Raw genomic sequence first — 18,445 nt, 5'->3', positions numbered from 1 at the left:
TTGTATTTTGAGAGTATACCATACCGTCACATGATGGAAAGGCTGGTGTGAATGCTTCTGGTTCTTTCTGAGGGTTGTAACCAAGAATGAAGTCCTCTTGGAAGACGTGCAGCAGCTGGGTGTTGGCGCCACACTGGATGCACATGGACAAAGCATCAAACAGTTTACTATGTCTATTGATCATTGGACCAGACTTATTGTCCACCATTGATCTGAGGTGGGTGTTAAAAACAAAGAGCAGCTGCTAACCTGGTTTGTAATGACGTCCAACTCTATGATACATCCAGGTCTGGCAGTGGACTGTTGGCTGACAATGTTGAACACTTCGCCCACCAGTTTCTAAACAGAGATGCACATACAAAATGGCAAACTGTCCATTTATTGTATTTCATTTTAAACCATTGGTGTCATGAAAAATGTTGTTTATCATGTTTTAAAGAATTGCACAGGTTAAGGTGGTCTGGAGAAGGAGAAAAACTATTTTGCTTTATAAAGAATGCAGCCACATTTCCAATGGTTTTGGAAACATTTATAAATGAAAGCACTATTAAAAGTAAAACATTAAAAACCTTGCATGCTGAAAAGCTGGCTTTAAAAAAAAAAGAAAACGTAATATCTGTGAATAATTCGTTTATATCAGATTTGTGATGTAACACTTGCCAGCCTCCAATAAATCAGCCTCTGAGCCTGCTTTGTATTCAGTTGTGGTTCTTTATAAATTAAGTTTCAAGTAACACTGAGATGTAAAGACCCATATACATTACAATTAAGTGAACAGAAGCGCCAAACAGGAATGATCACATCCCAATGAACAATAATAGGTTGGGTTTTTTTCCTGTGCAATGACAACCGTGTGTGTGTGTGTGTGTGTTCACTTACAGACGTTTCAGGATCCGACAGCTCATCCAGTAGTTTTCTGGCATCCACCACAGCCTGATAGAGACGCAGGTTTTTACCATCTGATGCCACGAAGCAGGCGCTGGCACTGTTACAGTAAGTTCCTGATGGACACAACACAAAGTGTGAAAGAGAGCCTTGCAGCTTCAATGTAAGTGGTAATGACTATTTGGTCCAGTGAAGATTTATCAAAAAAATAAATAAATCATGAAACAGTTTGCAGACAAAATTGAAGGACACTCATAAATGGAGCCTTTATTAATGAAAGGCAACAAATTCAACAGAAAAATAAAGACGTTCCTTCTTCAAGCAGCAGATAACAATGACCTGGAGAAACTAGGTCCAGGCTGGCTCTTATTTGGAAAAGGTATATTATTGCTTTAAAGGCACAGTCATGAAAATATGTTCATGGTTTGGTCAGCAATAATGAGGCCTGGAAAAATCAATTAACATTTTAGAGAAAATCTGACATGCAAACTTGGCTTATGTTTGCTACTGCCAGCACTGGAGGCATGCGATTCAGTGGCCTGAATGACCTTCATTTGTGTGCACATTTGTCACACTTTTGCCCTGACAAATAGTGAACCAAACATAATCTGTGGGCAAAAATGGAACCTCAGTGTTACAGCAGAAGTACATCTTCCACTTTTACAGTCAAGTTCTCTAATTATTTACTCATAAACAAGGACGTTTCTGCACTGTCATCATTTCATGTTAGAATTTACATCCATGTCAAAAATGTATGGTGTGTTTACCGAGCACAGAGCTGGGAACTAGCGTCGGTAGCCAAGCAACATTGCTGAAGGCAGAGGTGTGCAGAGAGTTGATGCGGGCCAGCTCAGAAACCCCTCCGGTGCAGGACAGGGGTCCAATGTGGTCCACCCTCCACAAAATCAGTTCGCTGTAAATGGCGTTGGGGTCGTGGAAGGTCCTTGTAGCTGCATTACGAAGCTGCTTCCTGGCAATACAAAAGTTAGGCATGATCAGATCTCATGGAGAAGACAAGAAGTTTATGAAAATCTGTCATAGCATGTTACAATAAGCAGCACAGACATTTTGAACCATGTGCTCCTCGTCTGTTCTTTCTTCTCTTTATGTCTTTTTTATGAAGCATTTAGTTTAGACGTTCAGCTATGACTGGACAGTTTTGGTCTGACAAAGCTGCCACAAACAAGAAGTTAATTTCTTATTGTGCAGATTGTTTCCCTGAGTAGAGAATAGATTATTTTTTTAGGCACCCAAACTGGCAAGACTGATTAACACTGCAGTACTGTATGAGTGCTGGAAGCGATGGCGTAGTAAACAACTCTCTGTTTCTGTAGGCATTAAAATGAGAGCGATTGGCTTATGTGTGGCTGTTGCTCACATTGCCTCAGAGAACATTTGGAGGTAGTTTTCCTCACAACCAAATCCAATCTACAATGAACAGCCAATCACTCTCCAAGCAAGCCCTATATTCAAATGGTCCATTTTTCACTGCCACCCTTCTCTTCCTGCCTTCTCTCTGTTTCATACCTGGGAAGTCCTTTTGGTAGGGGAAAGGTGGGAGGCTGCTCTCCTTCCAGGCTGCCAGGGGCTGAGGGAGGGGTGAGCAGGGCGTTGTGGTGAGACGAGGTCAGCAGCAGTGGAAGCACTGTGTGACAGGCTTGGTCATTCAGATGGAAACGGTGGCCACAGTACCGGAACTTGTGAGATACTGTCAGTACGTTGGAGAAGGCAGAGCGCTCAGCAAATGTCACTGCCCACTGCAGACAGAGGGAATCAAAGCACTTTGTGAGGGGAAGGCGAATACACAAAAATGGACAATTACAATAACTGTTATTGTTTTGGTTATGACATGCATTTATGCTGTGTAATTTAGAGAGGGAATACATTAAGTTTTGGGGATCATCTGCATTGATCCCAGGAAGAAAAAAACCCCAGTTAATCTAAACCTCGTACCTGATTGAGAGACCCATCAACATGCTTGGAGACCATCATGACAGCAGGACTAATGCCAGGCCGAGGGTTATGAGAGGGGGCCAAAGCAGCTGAAACCAGGCCGGCTGAGGCTGAAGCAGAGTGGGAGACATGTTGGACCGCCCTGCCCTGCTCGCCTGCCCCGGCGCTCTCGGTCAAAGTGCAGGCGTACATCAGAATGTTTTTACTCAGTGAGTTGGCATCGCCGGTAGGAAATGCTACTGGAATACGGGAGGAGAAGGACACCTGGTGGAAGAGTTGGAGGGAAATAAAACCCATGAGGAACGGAGGCACATATTCTCTACAGTCCGGTGTATTGACAATACACTGGTTCATGCTCAAAGCTGAACCATAATGGATTTCATGTGTACTTAGAATAATAAATCTCCTATTTATTATGAAGTGCATGCTCGGATTAGAGTCATATAGCCAGACTACACACAGCATTGTATCATTGCATTCAATGCAAAGTTAAGGAAGAACCTGTGAGATGGCACGTGGAGCTATTTATAGAGGACAGAGCTGATCTTATGACGACTGAATAATATGTTAAAGGATCTCTTTCAGCTAAAACAAAGCCCATCAAATTCTGATTCTTTCTCTACTCTACTGTGTTTTGTTCTTCTCGTGCTGCAGCGCTGCTCTCCAGTGCGAGCTTCTCGCTGCATATCAAAGTGTGTGAATGTGAAAAATTATCTGGGCACATCAGTGTGTGACTTTGATTTCAGACAGTGAGGTTGGCAAAACATACAGATTCGCCATACCCTGACAATGTCAATCTTTTCTACAGCTTGTTTTCCACAACATGAACACAACATCCTTGTAATAGTTTCTCATTCTTAGCCAACACTGACCATCACTTGAAAAACGTAAATTTTAAAATGATAAACATCGGCTGCAGCAGCTGCGCTAATTAACATTAATTCCATGAGCAACTCGATGAAGCACAGACGACCGCCATGACTCTCCTTTGGAGGAAATGAAAGGAATATTACGAGTCTTACATAAGGCTGGGAGAGGGCTGAGTCACCTTACATTTTAGACAAAGCTACACAGCTGCCACTGTGTGTGTGTGTGTGTGTGTGTGTGTGTGTGTGTGTGTGTGTGTGTGTGTGTGTGTGTGTGTGTGTGTGTGTGTGAGCAACTACTCTACTGAATTTGAAGCAAAAGAGTTATGAATTAGGAAGAAAAAAAAAAAAGGTTTATTGTTTTTTTGTAGAAATTACTAGGACAAGGTAATAAAGTTATTTTGATTTGTTTTGCTCACCTGAACCTGTCTGAAGATGCCCTGGTTGAATTCATCCAAATATTTCACGTGCCAAACCAGGAAAGAGCCATCAGAGGGATGGATAGTAAACAGCATGTCGGGGCTCTTGTTCCACTCTGTGATCAGAGTCTCCATCTTCCTCTCCAGCAGCATGGAGGGCAGAGGCATGCTGGAGCTGGATCCCGGGGAGGATGCCTTGGTGCTCCCCTGCTCCCCTGGCTCACCCTCTTCTCCCTGCTCTGAGGACGCTTTGTCAGACATCTCGTCCAGGTCTACAAAGCAAGAAAACAATATGCTTTTACAACATGATGCTGATTTTAAGCTGCTATGTTTAAGATAATGTACTTTGACCTGGTTATGGGTCATACCAAAGTCAAACTTCGTATGAGATCCTTCAGGGTCCAGGGGGTCCTCAGTAGTCTGTTCCAGCTGCTGTTCAGAAAACTTGCGGAGCTGCAGCATAAAGAGGTCCATTGAAGAAGTGAAGCTGAGGTCTTTGTTGTTGAGCCAGTGAACCACGAAGCCTCCACCACCAGTGCCATCGTCTGGGTTGAACACTGCAGAGTCAGCTAGAATTGATGGGATATCTGACAGAGGAAGAGGGAGACAGGAGGTGAGAGACATATGGATGAAAGTAATGAGACGAAGAGTAACTAGAATATCCCTCAAGCAGCATTGAATGTGTTGCACACTGATGTGATTCATTTATTTTACCTGTGTTGGGGTTAATACTGGCTGAGATATGGAAGTGACAAAGGGCGTTGGCATGATGAGCGATGTGGCGGTGAGTGTGTGCGTCCTGTGCGCCAAGCTGAGAGGGCAGCAGCTCACTGTGTGCCACCAGAGCAGAGGACCGTCGCCGGCCCCGCCGCAGATGTTTTAGATGGTGGATTGACTGATTGAGCAAAGCACAAGAAGAAAAACCAAGAGCTTGGGTTTACATTACTTCTTCATTAGAAATAATATATATTTTATGTCTTCTTTTGCAAATTATTTCTGGTCACATCTGACTAAGTCTACCTCCAAAGCATGCTGGATCTTGTCCTTGTTGCCTGCCAGTCCTGGCAGGCTGGAGCTGAAGGACTGTGCGTTCTCAGAGATCTGTCCCGCAAGTAGACTGTCTTCTGGTAACAGGGTCTCCGACCACAACCTACACACACCATCCTCGCAGGATGTCAGCAACACGTTGCACACCGAACCCCTAAAAACATCAGCAAAATGAAACTGTCAATCAGCAATTCCTTTATTCATTATGAATTCATCCATTATAAAAAAAAATTCAAAAGCATTACAGCGTGTTACATAATCAACACAGAGCTCAGTATTCATGCCCTAACATAAGCATAAAATTGCATGACTGTGATCACATGTTGGACGGTATTATATGTGGCATATGAACATATTATATATTGGTGTGATATACTCTACATCACCAGCCATTCATTGGCCTACATTTTCTGAAAGACCCAGTGCATTTAACATCCCTCACTATGGACATGATCAATTATATTTAAAAAATACATTTATAATACAAAGGAATTGCAAGTCGGAGGAGGAAGTTGAGTCTCTCCAATGTATCACAGCGTTAACACTGAGCATATTTGTAGATCTATTAATACACTACAGATTCACAGGCAGAACAGACAGCCTGTTTATATGGTCTTGTTTGATGTTCTGAGTATGAATGCAAAACATGTCTGATGAAAAATTACAATCGGCACTGCAAAGTTTGCTCAGCCTGTGATCTTCTGCTTGAGAAAGAAGCAAATGAGAGAGCACATGAAATGGCTGAACTCACTGATTCACTGAGCTGAGCAGTCAAACAGAGAGCTTGCTCTCACTGGCTGCTTCCACAACTGATTCAACATCCTAAATTTGCTCAACAGCCGCAGATAAATGTGACTAGTGCCAAATGCCCACGCAACACACTACAGCTAGAAATGCTGGTCAGCTGCAGGCACTTAACAAGAGCCTCTCACCTGGCAGACTGTCTGCTGTGAAGGTCAGGCTTCCATGGTATGTTATTAAGAAGTCTACATATTCTGAGAACAACGTAGCCTGTTGTTCTTAGAATATTTATAGCCGTGTGCTTTTTTTTTTTTTTCTTTACAGTGACAAGCCAATTATACAATGTCACATTCCAGGTTCCCTGAGGACTGACTGCTTACTGAGAGTGGGAACCACGGAGAATCTTTGTAAACCTTTCCTCTGTGTAAATAAAAAATGTTCTCCAAAATGCATTTAGAAAAGGTTTAAGGTGAAAGTAAGTTTGCAATAAAATTGTTCAGTACTCGAATACTGAGATGGTGATATTGTATTATACATGTTCCAAAATTGCAACTTCAAACCCTTCAAATTACACAAAATATAGAAATGTATAACAGAGACAGGATAAAAAAAAATATTGTAGTCAATATCAGCATTGTACAAAGTAAAAGACTGGTATTATTTACATGATTCCAAAAAGTCAGAACAATATGTTGTGCTTTAGAAGACAACAAGCATGTGGTAGAACGTGTAAAAGTAAACATGTTAGTGGCAACCCCGATGGTGTGATTGTGGGCTTTCTTACTTGGGCATGAACTTGCTGGTCTTCCTCCAGGACATTCCGGTGACTGATCGAGGATGAGCCAGGTAAACAAAGGAGAAGTGAACAGGAGGGGCCTTTTTGTCAGACGGGTCGTGGACCACCACTGCAGAGCGCCAGCCCGTGGTGGGATACCACACCTTGAGTAAACAGTCATCCTGTGTACGCACACACGAGTCAACATGCATTATATACAGACATCACAAAAGATCTCACAATTACAGAAATGGTTTCGTGATTTGGTGTTTTGCGATGTGTTAACATGAATCTTATACCTTCCCAACTGTTGCAAAGTACTCTCCATCAGGAGACCACTTGGCCACATGAACAGATGCAGCCGTCCTGAGACAAATACAAGGACAAACAACAATATCAGCTACATTCACTTCTCCCTGGGAAAAAACACAGAACAAAAAACAAGACAAGTGGTTTTCCTGTCAGCTATCTACATCTATGTGTGGTTGCTTTGTGCATGACCAATTACTTGTCATTTCAGAGTTCGCACTCCCCCAGTTTAGTAGTTTTCCATGTGTCATCATATGGCAATTACCAATAAGGTATTAAATGTCTGTGTCTATTTGCACAGCTTAAAGCACAGGCTGCGGACTGAGAGTCTTACAACAGCACATACAAACCAGAGGCCATATGCGTTTGGATAATAAGTAACTGCCTATATGTTTTTATTCGTAAAAATGGTAATTCCACAACCTTCAAAAGGAGGAAATGAGGTTAATATTTTTTCTGCAAAGGGCAGTGACTAACACTTTACTCTCTGACACAAAAAGACTGAACTAGTTTGTTCCTGTTTTACTTTAACTTTGCAAAAGTGAACAAAAAATAGTGTCCAAGGCTAATATTCCCTCAAAGCTCCAAATAAAGTCATGCACTTCAAGTTCTACAAAACTGTCAAAGTTGGTATATTTAGAGATGAGCCAAGTATTACATGTGACAAACTTGGCTGAAGAAAGCTTTTACTGGCTTGGCATTTATAAGAAAACAGTACAAGAGTTTAGAGAGGAAGGAATGAAGAAACTCCGGTCTGCTCTGCACGCTACACGTCTAGATATTCTCAAATTTGCTTGATCACTACTGCTAACCTAATATCTCTTAAAGTGGCATGTTTCTTTTGTTTGTTTTGACATGACAGTCGTGTTGCTATTGTTACAGTATGTTCAAAATCCAAAACGTACTTGCACTGCCAGACACAGTTCCAGTCATTGAGGACAGGGTGGGGCTTGTCCTCCATCAGCTGCCCATCCTCTTCCTCTATCAGGGCATCTGTCAGTGGAGGAGCCCACAGCTGGAGCTGCTCAGTTGCTGCTAGGATACGGTTCCCTGACAACACAAAAGCACTATGTTACACACCTAAGGTCACCCATGGTGACTACTACAGTACACAGAGTGACACATTCATTCACTCATTCACTCACACACACACACACACACACACACACACACACACACACACACACACACACACACACACACACACACACACACACACACACACACACACACACACACACACACACACACACACACACACACTCTTACATAATGCACATGCTGTTCCAACAAACCAAAAAGGAGCTGTATGTATTCTGGATTAATTTTTTCAGACATCTGTTAAACACAGAAAGCAGAGGTGTACCTTGTGGGTCCCAGGCCAGGTTGTAGGTGATGGCTTCGAGGAAGAACTGTCCTGTCTTTTGCCACTGATAGTTAAGCTGCTGTTAGTGGTAAGGGAGCGACACACACCATGCAATGTTACTGGCAGGCAAGTGTGATTAAACCCCACTAGATATTGATTTAAATCACTACAAATGTCTGAAAATGCTGACGTTCACACTCACCTTGTGGCGTTTATTTGGGTTGGTAGAAAGAGGTTCAAAGACGCAGACTGTGTTTCCATAGGATGCAGCAATCTAAAAATAAAGAGCTGTGTTCATCATCACAACATTACGTGCTTCTGCACAGTCATTCCCACAGGAGAGGGGGAAGGTGGGGAGTGGTGCCGGAGAGCAAAGAGACAGGAGCATGGGCAGCGCAAGACGGGAGCAAACATGGCTAAATGTACCTCTTTGTGCCCACAGTAATTGATAATGTCCTCTGGCTACATGGAAAAACTAAGACTGCGTGTGGGAGTGTGTCTGAGTGTGCAGTCAACACTTACCCTGCCAAGCTGGTGGGAGCACTCCACGCAGCCCACCTGTATGTTTCCATTCTGAGCTCCTGGGATTATCTGAACACAGTCAAAGTCACTAGCCAAGATCACTACATCACACCCTGAGCCATAGGCCTGAAAAAGAAAAGGTACAGGAAGGAACTAAATCAGATCGAGCAACATTAAACAAATGAAACTGAATCACTGACACTTAAAATGGTACAAATCACTGCTAAATGTTTTAAATAAGACGTCTGGAAACCTTAGCCCCAATTACTGATGAGCTCTTGTAGTAAATATATTCTAAAACTTTGTCCATTTTGTTTCTTACTGCTTTGAAGTTTCATAATAACACGTTTAAATTGTACACCAAAAAAAAGGAAAAAGAAAAGCAGACCATCATTGCACTCCAGGCCATATTTATACCATGCAAGCACAAAAACAAATGCGCACCGACGGTGTCGGCATCTTCAAGTGTACCTGCCTTTAAAGTTCATATATGTGCAGCAGTACAAGGTGCAACTGGGATAGCAGAAGTTGAATATATGGAGGTGGTTTGGTTAATATATAAACACATCCCTGATCTCATTGCTCTGAATTAGCTGTCAATCACAGTGAAGCACAAAGACAACACCTCAACAAATGGAAAGAGACTTCTGCAGGAAATGATATCAGCTGAATGCTGCAGAGCGGTATGACGACAAACACAACACCTCAAATCTGCAGCCAGTGTGGGCTTTTATCCAACATGCAAGATGATAAAAGAGCTAAATAATAGAAAATGATGAACCTGGTAATATGGTGAATTAATCTATTTCACTTGTCATAGTTGGTCACATCACACTGTTAAAAAAAGTAGCATTACTGAATTTTGATTTCTATTGTTATTATTATTATTAATTTCAAGAATAAAAGATGAGATTCTCCTTTCGCTAAAAAGTTTCAAAGGGAGAGTCACACTCAAGGTTGATGGTTCATCCAACATTTCCCACATAAACAACTGAATATAGGGTCACAAAGGACTGTGCATGTCTGATGCGTACGGCACTGTACAGGCAATCTGAAATCATTTGCACATGATCAAATCAACTTCTGAAATCAAAGGAATAGACGTGCATGCAAGACATCTATTTCCAGCACAAAGGTGAAGACACACTTTCCACCGAAAATGCTATTAAGCTGCTTTGTGCTACGTCCTTTGAATGGACCTCACACCTGTTAGCACAGAGTCACACAGATGCAAAAAGACAATATCAAGGTCAGGAAATGAAAAACTATGGTCCTCAATGGCACTAATATGAATATTGCATTGGAAGGGTGAGATATTAGCTACACAGCACGGCAGTTATCTTAAACCCCAACAGCACTGTCAGCTGGTGGTGGTAAAACACAGAAAGAACATATTACAACTAAAACACCATAAAGATGCTGCTTTACAGCTAATGGCATGAAGAAAAAGAAACAACTGGTGTGCAGTAAATATACATACAAAACACATGTTAATTTCCCACTCTTAATGGGCAGACCTGTGTTAAGCAGTTGGTTGGAGGGTAAAATGATACAATAGTGACTGCTGGCAGCTGGCATACATGAGTAGAATGGCAGCAGTGGCAGCAGGCAAGCTGGCCGCAAAGCAACAGTACAGTCAGGATGACGGCTCGTGTCGTTCATTATTCAGGAGAACAGGAGGAGAGGCTGAGAACCACCGGGTCACACAACAGGGTGACATTATAGCCAGCGGTATAATATAAAGTGACAGCCAGGGACTAAGTTATAGCGAGGATTGGCATAGGACTATATATTTAACATACATTAACATAACACGTGAGCGACAGGCAGACAGAGCAGTGAGGGAGGTGCAGCATGGGTTTTACTATTACTGCAGCATTTGCTTCTGCACATTACAGCTGGAATTAAAAGCGGTCACCGTCACGCTCCGTCCAGGACTGCTCCGCACCTCTTTCGCTCTCATCCACACACTCACGAGATCATGTGAGTCCATGCTACTGTCTTTATCAGTGAGGTCATTTGGACCCAGCAGGACCTTGAGCTTGTGAGCTGGAGTGTATCTGCCTTTAACAGGATGACCTATCACCACTGCTTTGTTCTGCTGGTTTAGGCTTGATTGTGTCCTGTACTTTTTTTCCATCATCCACCAATCCACATGCACACATGCTCAATGTTCACATGCACATACCCACTCCACATAGAAAGAACATTCAGGGCGCTGAGGGATGGCAATCAAAGAAGGATATTTCATTCCTTGTAGCAGGTTAATACTGATACATGGCATCATGTTAAACCAGTAAACAGAATTCATGGCTTGGATTTGCTTTCAGTGCAGCAAAAAAACGAATTAGTGTTTCTGTAGTTTGATTTTGGACTGACCATGGCTTTTGTGCTGCTTTGTGCTTAACTGGTTGACTTGTACAGTGGGTACAGAGAAGTTGCAGGTTCTGTCCGTGTAGAAAGACATAGTCAAAACGTGGCGTTAACTCATCATACAAGATAAATCAAAATCACAGTGTCTGCTCTGCTTCCAAGGATCACTGTAAACTTTGCTATAGCTAATAGAAAACAACTGGTGTAGAGCCAAAGACTTCCGGGTGGAATATAAATATATAGACTACTGACAGGAACTGTTTGGCTCACCGGGCGACCAGAGGTCTCCTTACTCACACATATCATTACGTCCTTACGGCAAACATTCTTACAGTTTAGTATATAAACACGGACGATTTAACAGCTTAAAGAATCAGGGCTAAACTTTCATTAGTGTCTTCGTTGACAGCTAAAACATCTTGAGTCAGTCTATTGATCAGTTGTTGTGTAGTGTTTGTCTTCTGGGGTCTTTTAACAGGTGAGATATTCAGCAATCATTATTGGAGAATCATATCTCCTTTTCTCTAAAATCTTGATAATGTCCACAAAATGCTTCGCTTCAATCTTTAATGAGTGCAGCTTTTTAAAAGATCTGTCTGCAGGGAAAATGCTGTTGCAGACAGTCAGATTGATTTTTAAAAAAAAAAGTAAATCAGACAATTAGTCAACTGTGAATTGATTATTATTATATCAAAGACAGGCCTTTAAAATAACAAATGCAAACAGTGGTTTGGTGGAAACCCATTAAAGGTTTACAGGATATTTATCTAATCTATCAAAAGAGGACATAAAGAAGCCACTGATTGTGACTATGAAAGTATTAGAATCTACACCCAAGTATTTTCAGCTAATAAACCCACTGACATGCTTAATGGGTGCCACATTGAGGCAGCGAGGTTTCCTCCCTGTCAGACATTTAAGCCGTTAAATCAAGAATGTTGCTGCCTTTGGATAAATATTACCTCTCTGTTGACATCTAACGTGAACACAGAAACAGCTGTACTGTTACGTAAAAGGTCAACGATATTCATGTTTTAAATTAACATCTACTGGAGTACTTTATATTTATATAACTTTTATTTCTGGCATTTTCTTGCAAGCCTGCTATTATTTCATTTAAAGCTCATTAAGGCTTATCAGTTATCCCAATATGGTATCAGAAGTTAATCAGAAGTAGAGTATGTGAGAAAAAGGAAATGAATAATACTGTCTGATGTACCAAAAACAGCTCTCACTGAATCACCAATTTGAGCTGGGTTCTTTTGCCCAACTCTGGAAAACTCCTGTATCCTCTTTTTTTTAAAAAGCTCAGTCAGCAAACTTAATTTCTACTCTATTGAAAGATAGGAAGGGCATTTATGTGACATGTTTATATTACTGATGAGAGCTACAGAAGCTGATGTTCAACTTGCATGTTAAGAGCATTTTAAATTCTAATTACATAATGGTGACCACCATGCGGCAGATGTAACTGGCTTTTCAGGTAAGTGGATCTTGGAAGATAGGAGTGAATGCAGTCGTGTGCTGTGGTAATGAACGTAGATAAGCGGAACAGAGGGACAAATCACTTCTGATTTCATTCCTTCAAATGCCACTTCTTCCCCTGTGCCTAATGCAATCATGCGAACATGTTAATCAGCCACAGCTGCTACCAGATGCAACATTTTCATGTTTGTGCAAGCTTGCCAGCTTTAAGCTGAAGTTAAAAGCTTTATCTGCAAATATTTACAAATTGAATTGATCAATTCTGACCTGTAGTAACCTGGTCTGTCTGTCAATCTGTATTAAGACATTATCCCTGGCAAAGCCTACAGCACAGATCTGTACTTTGACCTTCCTGTCTACAGTCAAAACTGGATGGGCTCTGCTATTCCCTGCAGCATGACTGCAACAAAACACTGGGCATTAACATCCAAACTCCACAAGCTCTGGCTTCAATCTTTCTGTATTCTGTTAAATGGCATATTCAACTTAATTAATGCAGCCAGCCAGAGTGCTTGTATTTATAGCAACGTAATGGACCACTTTGAGTGGCACAGCGCAACATAAATATACTTACTCTTATGAATTATAAATCTCATTACATTTTGACTTATAAGTCCTTTACATAGGAGATATATGTCTGCCTCACTGCCTTGGTCAGGTATAGGTTGGACTGATTTCTTCCAGATTTTCAATTAATTGGAATTTTAGTATACGAGCTTGGACATAGTTAACCATGGTGGTTTGATATGCTATGACAATGCTCTGGCAGCCAAAGTTACCACCAGTATCAGAGTGCATAGGTAAGGCAACTGCAACCGTTGCAGATGCGAATATCTGCTTGTACCGATCCAACAAAATCTGATGGGATTTAGCCTCCGGGTGTTGACGAAGGGATATTAAATCAATAAATTGATTTGATAAGGCCACAATCAGTGGTCATGAGCCCGAAACCCTTCAAATTTGGAAAATCCGAAACTGCACAATACACAGAAACATTCAGGATTTACGTAATCTCAGAAAATCGTGTCCACCTCTGGTCAATCTGCATCACTTTCTCACATTATGTGACAACGTCTGTATTCTGATGTAAATCACAATCTATTCAGACATTCAGAAAAATATGGAGCCCTGGTGGGTCTATGTACTCTCTCTCTCTCTCTCTCTCTCTCTCCCTGCTTTGTAGTTTCCACATGAATTCTATTTTTAGAAGATCACACATCTGCAGCTCTGCATGTCAAACACACGAGGCTGTTTGTAGGTACATTTGCAGCATTAACTGTAGGGTTAAGAAGCACTGTAACAGACACAAAAAAGATCCTTCTGACCAGTATTGTCACAATGTAATCAGTCATAACTCGCAGCTGTTCTGTCTTCATGTGTCACAACAGATTCAAACCATTCTCAACGATCAAAAATGTCAAAAAGCAATAAATGTAATGCAATTAGTCAATCTCTAAAAACAGCATTATGCTTTCATTACTTGTCCTCTAGGTTCTTCCAATTCTTACTCATGGATCTAACTACTCTGTGGTTTTCAGATGAGAACCCAGTGTCAGTGAAAGCACCATCTTTAAGGCCACCGTGATGATTGTGACAACAGTTCATCTCTTTCTATTTCTGTCAATATGTTAAATGAAATGAAAATTGAGCATGAAACACTGTGGGAGCCATGCTTGAGCTGATGCACTCGTGGCCACACCAGGTTAGGTATGTATTTATGTGTGTGTGTGTGTGTGTGTGTGTGTGTGTGTGTGTGTGTGTGTGTGTGTGTGTGTGTGTGTGTGTGTGTGTGTGTGTGTGTGTGTCTTTTAGCAGGGTCTGACCTAAGAGCCCCAGGGATCAGTATGAGTGTAACTGCATTGGACATGATGTCTAGTGTTCTTCAAATACCCTCTCAGACACAGAAATAAAATACTAGGCACAGAAACTCTGTCCCTGTGGCAACGTGCGAGGCTTTAGCTTCACAACCATCTCTGTCCTACGCTGCTGAGCAGTTATGACCCTGGGTACAGCCCCCGCCTGTTTACAGGGAAACCACATTGATGTGGTGCCAGTGTAAGGACAAACGGGGACAACTGCTCTATGTAGTTTTAACAGTAATTAACTGGACAGTAATTTACTATACTGTAACGGACTGAGGAAATCAGAGTGGAAGGAGGAAAGTGTGTTCCCTAAAATAGAAAAACAACACAACATTAACAAAACACCACTTCGCTTATTGGCAGCAGGAACACACCAAGCCCAGAGATCTGGCAGCCATTAAACAGGTTTACAGCATGAGGGAATGGTGGTGTCACATAGCTGCTCAGGAATATATTGTGAGCCAGAACTGGCAGAATTCAACTGATACAGCGACATTGCTTTTTATGTATGAACTCATACAATCGTTATGCACAATAAAACCCTCAATGCTAATGACGCATCTGGGATCATTGTTTAAGTAAACGACAAACTGCATCTAAACAGATGAAAATGATTGTCAACATGATGACACATAAAACATAATGATGGCTCTTGTGTAGTTTTCCTTATGGGATGTCATCAAAGATCATCCAGCTATCAATAAAGTCATCCATCCCCTTTCATCTTCTGCTCTCAATACAAGAGCTGACGCAGGATGCCACAGTTTTGCTTTTGACAACTCTCTACTCTTACTGAAATGGATGCATTTTAAGCAAAAGAGCCATAACATTTGTTGGAGTTACCTGCCATCACAAATCAAGCTGTAATATTATAGGTTATGGCCATGTCTTGCTGCACTAAATGGAAAACTGACTTGGCTTCTTGGTCCTGTCAACTTGAGGCACAAAAGATACATTTTGGGAAGTTGCCAGACATCAGGCAGACGAACTGAATATTTTACAAAGAAGGCAACAGCTGAGAGACACGGTGTAGTGTGTAATCAGAGTGCTTGCATGCACGTAAAGTCAAAAAAATGTTCAGAGTCTCCCATATAAAATGCTACAGGACCAATACAGGTCAGGGAAAAATACAATGTTATTGTGATTCACTCGAGTTAAAAAAAATAATAATAATAATAATTTAAAAAAAAAAAGATGCTAGAAAGCACCACCGGTTTTTTTTTTTTGAATGCGTTATTTCCAACAACAAAACATTCATCCATTCAGCCCTCTAAGCTCATGTGTCCATATAAGGCTCGCTACGTCACAGCTGGCGCAGCTGATGCGAGGATGACAGCGAGCTGATGATCCGTGCGGAGGATTTCAACTCCAAATGGCAGCAAGCTCAGCTCGTCCCCCACCTCCCACCCCTCCTCTGTGCGCTGCAAAATCTCTGTCCCACGACCACCAATATTTGCCGATAAATGTTACGGGCTGCGCAAAAAACAAACAAACAAACAAAAAAAAAAGGGATTCCCTTGCAGTATTTCTAACGATACGAGACGCGGCTAAAGGTCATTTGAGTGGCTGGCGTCAACTGTCCTGGGGCGATAAATAATAGAGACGTAAAAAAAAGACACACAAAAAAGGAGGGGGGAGGGAGGCTTGTGACAAGGATGTCCTCCCCGCGTAGTCTCGACTCTGTTTGTGACTTTCCCGGTGCGGCAGTTCGTCTTAGCACACATCCCGGCTAGCCAGCGCCGTAGCTCGCTAGCCTTTCCCGTTTAAAGCCGACGTGAAAGCCAGTTAGCTGAATACCGAGCTAGCTCGTCAGTAGTTGAGCGTCGGTGAGTGTCATCTTGAGCAAATGATATTAAAATAAATAAATAAAAACCCCTCACCGTGAACGGGATGTCATTCACGCTTCCCACCGAGTAGCAGCAATCTCCGGGGTTTACAGCTCCCGTCAGCACCTGGTGCAGATGCATTTTCCTTCTGTTTTAGCAGCAGATGTTGTTGTTGTTGTTGTTGTTGTTGTTTTGTTTGTTAATTATTTGTAACGAGTCCACCCTTTCGGTTTCTCCATCTGGCGACGACCGGGAATTCCATCAGTAACACGAACGTTGTCCTCGCCCTGCCGGTGTCGTCTTCCTCCACAGGCGGTGGTGGTGGTGGTGGTGGTGGTCGTAGTAGTAGGTGGTGGTGGTGGTGGTGGTGGTGGCGCACAATCAATCAAGTGTCCGGCCTGTACGGAGATATATAATTTCATCAGGTCCTGACATCTATTCAAACATGTAAAACTGGCCGTCTGTCGCCTCTCGTTGTCAACACCATCCCCGCGATTAATCGTGAGAGCCGAGGCAGCAGGATCTCTGCAGCGATCCTGACATGCGCTTTCACGACGTTGTCCAGACACGACTGAATAGCCATAGATACGTGACAACTAGATCGGCACGTACACAACCCCTGCATGCCGTGTAAGTGCTTTATTAGGTATATTCCTGAGCAGGAGTTGTTTTTTTTAAAATTTTATTTATCTTAACTGATTTTATATCATTCTTAATATAATGATATAAAAATGTCTTTCCATAATCGACCGCGTTTATTTCTGACACGGTGTAGAGCGCTTCTAGTAAACGTTTTTCTACATTCGCGGGGCGGCAGTTTGTGGATTTGAGTTCATTGATCATAAATGTGAGGTCTGGGGGGGGGTAAACTCAAAAGGGATTGGGTAAATAATCTTGTTAGTGACCGAAAATAAGTATGTAAACGAATAAAGACTGTTGACATTAATCAACGTCAGGGTACTACTGTGCCATGTAGAGCCAAAATAATCACGTGATTGATCATTTACTTGATCAGCAGATTTTTAAATGATACATTTATAGAGAAGTGATTTGTTTAGGTAAAAACTTATAAGTTTCCAAAGTGTTAAAAATATACATTAAAATCATCTCAATCTCCCCATTTAGGAAATTGTATATATTATTATATATACTTCTGGACTGATAGTAAGAACCAGTTTAGAGACTGTGATAAACATTTGTGCAGCTCTCGTGGATATATGCTCAGGTAGCAGACTGTATGTAAATTGTGAGGTAAATGTTGATTACTTTAAATGGCAACTCCACCTATTTTATACAGTCTGTTTACTGTTTAGAAATGTTTCACAGGCAAGTGATCTGCTCTTTGTTTAGGGATTTTTGAGATTCGCTGAGACACCATAAGACACAGAAGTGGACAATGATGTCCACCGCACACATTAGAGAACATAGTCAGCAAGATCTGACGAGCTTCATTGTAATTCATTGTATTCTAATCTTAGTTTGTCATTTTAAGAACTGGCCTGGGATAACAGATGCAAATAAGGTCTATAGTGCTAACTCTGGCTCATTTACAATCATTTGTTGTTGATCAATGAGCACTGTCAAAATAAATTAAATGAAACTGTCCCTCATCTTCTTATCTACTCTCGTCCATCTCACTGATGAGATTTAATGGAGCACATCACCACAATACAGTTTATCCTCTTTCCCTTCTGTACTTTTTGTTTTAAACATTTCCATTGTAACATTCTCCTTCATTGTTTCGAGATGAATGATGAGCGTGATCAATGGGAGTGATATGCAAACAACCATCATGGGCCTGGCCTAGATATTTAAGCCACACTGACATCATCAGGCAGGACCTGCCTGCCAGCCACCATGACACACAGGGCAACAGAACAGAAAATTTCAAGGCAGTAGCCCAGAGAGAATGTGACACATACGCATAAACAGTGTCAACAACAATGGCGGGGCACACTCATCATGTAGCATGTGTGTCTCTCCATTTAGCATTTGGTGGCCACCATTTTTTGAACG

At 41.8% G+C, this 18,445-nt stretch overlaps 1 protein-coding gene across 3 annotated transcripts in view; it reads right to left on the bottom strand.

Annotated features, from left to right (window-relative positions):
* The window catches only part of dmxl2 (Dmx-like 2), a 40,518-nt gene extending 23,564 nt beyond the window's left edge, over nt 1–16,954 (bottom strand). For 2 of the 3 annotated variants that reach the window (XM_069705712.1, XM_069705710.1), the window contains exons 1-17: nt 16,484–16,954; nt 8,884–9,009; nt 8,564–8,635; nt 8,362–8,440; nt 7,901–8,045; nt 6,986–7,052; nt 6,696–6,868; nt 5,144–5,324; nt 4,838–5,018; nt 4,492–4,710; nt 4,124–4,395; nt 2,839–3,102; nt 2,413–2,642; nt 1,653–1,855; nt 880–1,001; nt 250–339; nt 25–133 (exon numbers count right to left, since the gene is read on the bottom strand). In XM_069705712.1, coding sequence (XP_069561813.1) covers nt 25–133; nt 250–339; nt 880–1,001; nt 1,653–1,855; nt 2,413–2,642; nt 2,839–3,102; nt 4,124–4,395; nt 4,492–4,710; nt 4,838–5,018; nt 5,144–5,324; nt 6,696–6,868; nt 6,986–7,052; nt 7,901–8,045; nt 8,362–8,440; nt 8,564–8,635; nt 8,884–9,009; nt 16,484–16,570 — 2,620 coding nt within the window. In that variant the 5' untranslated portion in view covers nt 16,571–16,954. The remainder of the gene's footprint in view (nt 1–24; nt 134–249; nt 340–879; nt 1,002–1,652; nt 1,856–2,412; nt 2,643–2,838; nt 3,103–4,123; nt 4,396–4,491; nt 4,711–4,837; nt 5,019–5,143; nt 5,325–6,695; nt 6,869–6,985; nt 7,053–7,900; nt 8,046–8,361; nt 8,441–8,563; nt 8,636–8,883; nt 9,010–16,483) is intronic. The other variant, XM_069705711.1, reaches the window with a different exon arrangement.
* Nucleotides 16,955–18,445: the final 1,491 nt, after the last annotated feature.

This window comes from Brachyistius frenatus, unplaced genomic scaffold, assembly GCF_029030835.1.
Source record: "Brachyistius frenatus isolate BFR_SWC_R1_liver_20210118 unplaced genomic scaffold, ASM2903083v1 Contig_58, whole genome shotgun sequence".
Lineage (NCBI taxonomy): Eukaryota > Metazoa > Chordata > Actinopteri > Embiotocidae > Brachyistius > Brachyistius frenatus.
This window is presented reverse-complemented; position numbering and strand designations above follow the sequence as displayed.